At 36.7% G+C, this 5757-nt stretch overlaps 1 protein-coding gene across 3 annotated transcripts in view; it reads left to right on the top strand.

The window, feature by feature from the left end:
• The first annotated feature begins 173 nt into the window (after positions 1-173).
• The window catches only part of LOC109537354 (protein spire), a 7860-nt gene continuing 2276 nt past the window's right edge, over positions 174-5757 (top strand). Inside the window, exons 1-13 of one of the 3 annotated variants that reach the window (XM_048665233.1) lie at positions 436-556; positions 622-698; positions 1216-1391; positions 1576-1686; positions 1818-2027; positions 2187-2367; positions 2422-2550; positions 2707-2846; positions 3051-3152; positions 3214-3391; positions 3601-3738; positions 4429-4590; positions 4875-5103. In XM_048665233.1, coding sequence (XP_048521190.1) covers positions 530-556; positions 622-698; positions 1216-1391; positions 1576-1686; positions 1818-2027; positions 2187-2367; positions 2422-2550; positions 2707-2846; positions 3051-3152; positions 3214-3391; positions 3601-3738; positions 4429-4590; positions 4875-5103 — 1860 coding nt within the window. In that variant the 5' untranslated portion in view covers positions 436-529. Of the gene's footprint in view, positions 699-1215; positions 1392-1575; positions 1687-1817; positions 2028-2186; positions 2368-2421; positions 2551-2706; positions 2847-3050; positions 3153-3213; positions 3392-3600; positions 3739-4428; positions 4591-4874; positions 5104-5757 lie in introns of all 3 variants that reach the window. The other 2 variants (XM_019904023.2, XM_019904024.2) reach the window with 2 other exon arrangements.

Genomic DNA, 5757 nt, shown 5'->3' with positions numbered 1-5757 from the left:
GTTCACAGCATAGAAAGGGAGGATGTTCTGTGGTTCACACAGCACAGACTACTCAGTATTCAGAGGTATTCTGTGGTTTTGTGAGATTAAAGCAAACTTGTCAAAGTCAAAGGATATGGACGGGTCAATATGGGTTTGAACATAAAGCGCATGTCTGAACCAAGATCCAATCAATAAACTGTTCACTTTGCCAATTGGGTTTACAGTGTGAACCTATTCGCGACATACTTTTACCGATGTTTCCTTTGTTAACATGCTTGCACAAGCATGAAGTTTGACGTAAATCTACTGATAGGTGCGGCCGCGGTACTGTAGAGGTGATGCAAGCAACATGAATTCAGTTTATTTGGGTTAACTGTCATTCCCATCTGAATCGATTTATAGGTTAGATAAAAATGTCAAAGTATCAAAATTATAAGTAATTGTCTTTAAACAATGTCCGAAAAAGGAAAATGTAACGTAAATACTGACGGTAGTGTGTGTCTGAGTGATATTCTTAGTTCGTTTAACTCGTGTATCAAAGAAGAGCATGCATGGGCATTGTGTTATCAACTTTGTAGGTATTTTTGTGATTCTTTGGTTGCCAAAAAACAACATATTCATAATATAACTGAGGTACAGCATGTTTTCCTGAATACTGATGGCACTATACATGAAAACACCAGCTTGGCAAGGCAGAAAGTAAGAGAGCTGCTAAGGTAAATCTTAAAAACAAATGTATTAACATTTATGCCCACCTACAATCCATGGCAGTATCCCTATGATAAATTTTTCATTAGTTCAGTAACGGAACAACACACTGCATTCTCAGATCTCTACCTAAGTAAGTTCGGTGTTATTCTAGATATTTGTTTGTTAGATTGGAAATAATATCAGACGTGCAGGCTTTGAAAGGTTTCAAGCCAGACTGTTACGAATTGCAGAAGTTTAAATTTTTATTCAGAATAATAATGCTTGTGTAATGAATGCAGGCATTGAAATAAACATATTGGAATTCTCCTCAACTGATGAGAGGGACAAATTTATAGTTTCTTCAGTCCAATTCTCAATTTTCGTTTGCCTGTTCATTTCACGTGTTAACTTTGCTGATATAATTTTTTAGCACGGTTCTCAGACGACCTTTAAATTGCGTAAATAGCCCATACTCATCTACAGACATGAGGGTGTTTAAATTTAGTAATTAAATATTCAACATTTTTTATTGTTTGGTTTTAGTTGCGAGAAGGATGTAGTGGCTGGCATTGGCGTAGTAGTTTATGCTACATTAGACCATGAGTTCAACGAAGGTGAAGAAGTGATAATCAGCAGCGAGTTGGAGCAGTTGATTACTGACATGATATCTGACGATTTGAACTCCACATCTCAAATTCATCATGAAACTGATGATGAGGGTAATTTACTTTAATTTTTCAATCGCTTAAAACAAATTATATTAATCAAACCCTACATTTTTTTCCACTAGGTAATCAAGATTTCTAAATAACTTAACTGATAAATCCGTTAAAAGTAATAAAATGAGAGAAAGAAATCTTTCTTTTAGATTAGTAAAATGTATGCTTGATTTTGTTTTAATAGGTATCGAGAGAGACTCCGAGGAACACTATGCAGCTGGCTCTTCAAAGTGTAATGGAGAAAACAATCGCTTAAAGTTGGTAGATGTTATTAAAAGATGTGAAGTACATTTAGGTAAAATATTTATCTAAACAACTTCTAAGAAAAGCCTCATCTTCTGTTTGTTATCATCATAATTTCTTGAATTGTGTTAGAATTTTGTGTAAAATCAAAATGAGATAACAATGTTCTTTCGTGTCTTACAGGTACTTTAACAAAGTCACAAGCTGAAGCTCACTACAAGGCCGTTGTAAGAGCGCTAGTAGCTGAGGCCATCGAACTATCAACATTTCTTGAAAAAGTTGCACAAGGCACGATAAGTTTACCTTCGAGTTCGGCTAATTTTAACATGGATGAGTTAAACTTTACTGATTGGGCAAAATTGTGGATACAGGTTATGAGTGAATTAAGAACAGGTATTTATGAAATATTCATCAACCGCTTTACCAATCATTAGATCAAATTTCGCCATTTATTGTTAGCACACATTTGAACGTAGAATCATAAAAATGAAAAAAGTATAGTTTAGGGCACTGGGTCAAACCCATTGATAAGGATTTTTTGTTTTCTTATAGGTGTGAAGTTGAAAAAAGTGAATTTCAGTAAAGCACCCATTGAATATGAACTAACACCCTATCAAATACTCATGAAGGATATAAGAAATTGCAAATACAATTTAAGGAAAATTATGGTGGATGGAAATCTTCCCAGTCGCGTTTCCAAAGACGCCCATGCGATAATTTTGGACTTTATTAGGTAAAATTCGTTCCCGTTTAACATCAACATATCTAGTTAATCGTTTTTTTCAAGATCAAGGCCTCCATTGCGAAAAGCCTCAGAGCGAAAGTTGGCTCCTCAATTAAGGACGCTTACCCCCAGGGAGCAACTGCTTCTTTCAATTACGAAAGGAAGAAAATTAAAACCCGTTCCTCTTCCTAGGTAAGTCGGATAAATAATAAATGTATTAAGTATAAATTAGTGTAAATGTTAGTTAACAGAAGTATGTAAAGTTTCGCTTGCTTAACCGTAGCACGGTGATGTGTAAACAGCACAATATTTTAAAGAATACACCTGAATAATTGACTTATGTTTAAGGACATCATATCGTTATGGTGTAGATAGAGAGCAACCGAAACCAGCTGGCCGGCGTCTCATTAAAGTAGACTTTTCGCAGTTCGAAGATGATGACGATGATGAACCTTCAACAGCTGAAACTCCAGATTCTAGCGAACCTGGTAAAATACCTGTTTTATACACCAATAATGTGTCACCCCAGAAAAAAATCCTATACGAAACTTCGTTTGCATTACAAAAATGTTTTTTATATCTTTTTTAGCTTTGACCTAATACTTTGAAACCCGTCCACTTCTGGATTTTACAAATTAAGTTAAATCATCGCGTGTCCAGCACAGAAAAACACCCTGTATGTTTTGTTTAAGGTTTATGGGCTTCCGAGTATCAAAATAGCTGTGACGGAACATTAGAGGCTTATGACTTAGCTACGCAGGATTGTTCCTTGAACATGCGAAGAAACACATTGGGTAGGGTTGACCGCTGCCAATCAAAATTCTGAAAAGCAACACTTAATATCTCTTGTATCAGGTGTTACTGAAATTCCTGCAGGATGTTACTCAGTCCCGCAATCACGGCCAGGCTCTCGACAATCATGTAATAGTACGGAATCCGAAACAATGCCCTTGGAACCAGAAGTGGCTCGAGCGCTTCAAGATGAACTTACCAGCTCCCAGAGCTGGCAAGATTCCATTTCTCTTGATGACAGGTATTTTGATGAAATAAACTGATGTGTGCTTATTAATTTTAACTAGTTATTAACTAATCATGCATCTACCATTAACCGCTTGATGCAACTATGACGAACGTGTGGTTTGAGTCCTTCTTAAATTTTAGTTTTTCCTTAAAGAATACCTTAAATTAAGCAGTTTCGAAACCTATTTTAGAGCATGCAATTTTATGCCGTGTCTTTTTCAGACTTTCACTAACATTGGCCGAAATTGTACATATCCGGACAGTTCTTACAAAGGCCGAAGTTGAGGCACTGCCTACAGAAGGCAAAGTTCGGCATGATGTTGAAAGCCGCAAAGTATGCTTTCTGTGCCTTAAAACAAGGTAAAACTGTTTTTCCTTCAAGGTGTCTTAGATATTAATGCTGAACCGTATATTTCACGAGTACTAAAACGGGTTTATATTTAAGAAATGGAGAAACAGAAAATAGATTATTCATTTGTTATCAGGGTGTCCCGTAAGCCATGATCAAAAGGGTGCTGGATCAAACCATTCTTTGGCTCAAAGGAAGACGATCTGACTTAACTTTTGTTTAAAAGAAAACATCCGGTGCCTCTAATATTGATGGCTAAAGTTCCTCAAAAAAATATCTCTTGCAATATTGAAGAATGGTGCGATGGATGTTAATGAAACTCGCTGTGAACTTGTTCTGATGTGAGACCCATATTTTGATATAGCAAGTTCATCCGCTTAGGACAAGTAATGAATTCTTGAGAGTCGTGGTTCAAAGGTATTAGGGTTTGGCGAAGACAACTTGCGTGAGAGCGTACGCGTTTCCATGTCCAAATCGACACGTTCAAGATTACCGGACATTTGCAAGAGACTGGACAATATCCAATCCTGGTATAGGTCGTCCTCAAGTACGAAATGCGATCGCTGAGGAAAAGGTTTTAAATAGGACTGCTGAAACTCCAAACATCAGTACTCGCGGCTTAGCACTGGAATTTTATATTATTACCTCATTAATTCTTTTACGTCTTTCTTTCCACTGTGTATAATGAATAATATGTTTAGATTTGGAATTTTTGGGCCATGGGGTCAGCGATGCACGCTTTGCCGACGAACCGTATGTAGCAAGTGCTACTGCAAAATGAACATCCCCATGGATCATTTTAGCAGCGTTCCTGTGGTTCTTCTCAGCCCTAGTATAATGTGTACTCCTGAAGAAGAATCTAGGTATATATATTAACGTACTCACAGGTCTTATAGTATTTTTTTTTTAATAAGATTACGCGAATTAGAGAATTTCTCAGCGTAATAGTATATGTTTAGTTGTGTTGATACTATTCAGCATTTTTAGCCTAATAAGTTTAAATATTGTTGTACTTAATTTTTTTTTTTTCAATATTAAGTTGACCGCTCGGCCTTTCATAATGATTTCATCTTTTAAGCTGAAGTATTTTTAAGTCAAATATATTATACATGGACTAAATAGATAGACTAAAATATTGTTCTCACAGGGATTCTCTAACAAGGACCTTCATGAGCAAAATGCACGGTGGTATTGGGTCTTCCGGTACACTTTCCAAAGACAACAGTCCTGACCCAAACAAGTCTCCATCTAATTTAATGGAATCTAGCGTTATTAGTGATCCAGGATTTAGTCAGTCCAGTGGATCAAACCATTCAAAATTTCGCACAACCGCTGCTACAGTAGTTCGAACGTCTAGGGCAATGGACAGATTGAAAGTAAGCTACTGTTTATAGCGACACTCTTATTTAACGCTTCAGTTTACCAAAAACATCGATTTTGCAACTGATTTGCCTTGTATTTAGGATGCATTTCTTACCATTTTGGAGACAAGTAAATTAACTGCTTAATAACGTGTGTAGCTTCAGGTTCATTGATCAAACTTAACACAAATTGCATATCATTTTTTAATTTGGATCACAGTGTTCACAGTAATGAGAATATCACTACACATGAATTCAAGGGCGGATCCAGGTGGGGGGTCATGGGGGTTATGACCCCCTTCAATTCTCTATCCAACGATGCCAAAACGAATTCTCTGGCTCGAATGGTTCTTGAGAAACTTCGAAAAAAGCAGCGTCATGTTCAAGTGGATTTTGCAACTCAAAAGAAAACCACGCAAATCTGAAACTTCTTGAATTCAAGCATTTTTTGAGAAAACGGCCAACAATTCCCCATCCATGGTTCACTTTCTAAAAAGGCCATTTATTTCTGTCTAGAATGATGTACAAATGAGCGTTCGTGCTCATTTTGCCTCCGAGAAATGAGCAAAAACGGACCGGAAAACATGAAATTTTGGCATAATCTTGAACCTAAGTGTTTGATATTCAAATGTCGCTTTCTGGGTCAAAACTACTCGAATTTCCTCACTC

The sequence above is a fragment of the Dendroctonus ponderosae genome, unplaced genomic scaffold, assembly GCF_020466585.1.
Source record: "Dendroctonus ponderosae isolate FM_Combo_2020 unplaced genomic scaffold, Dpon_F_20191213v2 Dpon_F_20191213_3, whole genome shotgun sequence".
Lineage (NCBI taxonomy): Eukaryota > Metazoa > Arthropoda > Insecta > Coleoptera > Curculionidae > Dendroctonus > Dendroctonus ponderosae.
This window is presented reverse-complemented; position numbering and strand designations above follow the sequence as displayed.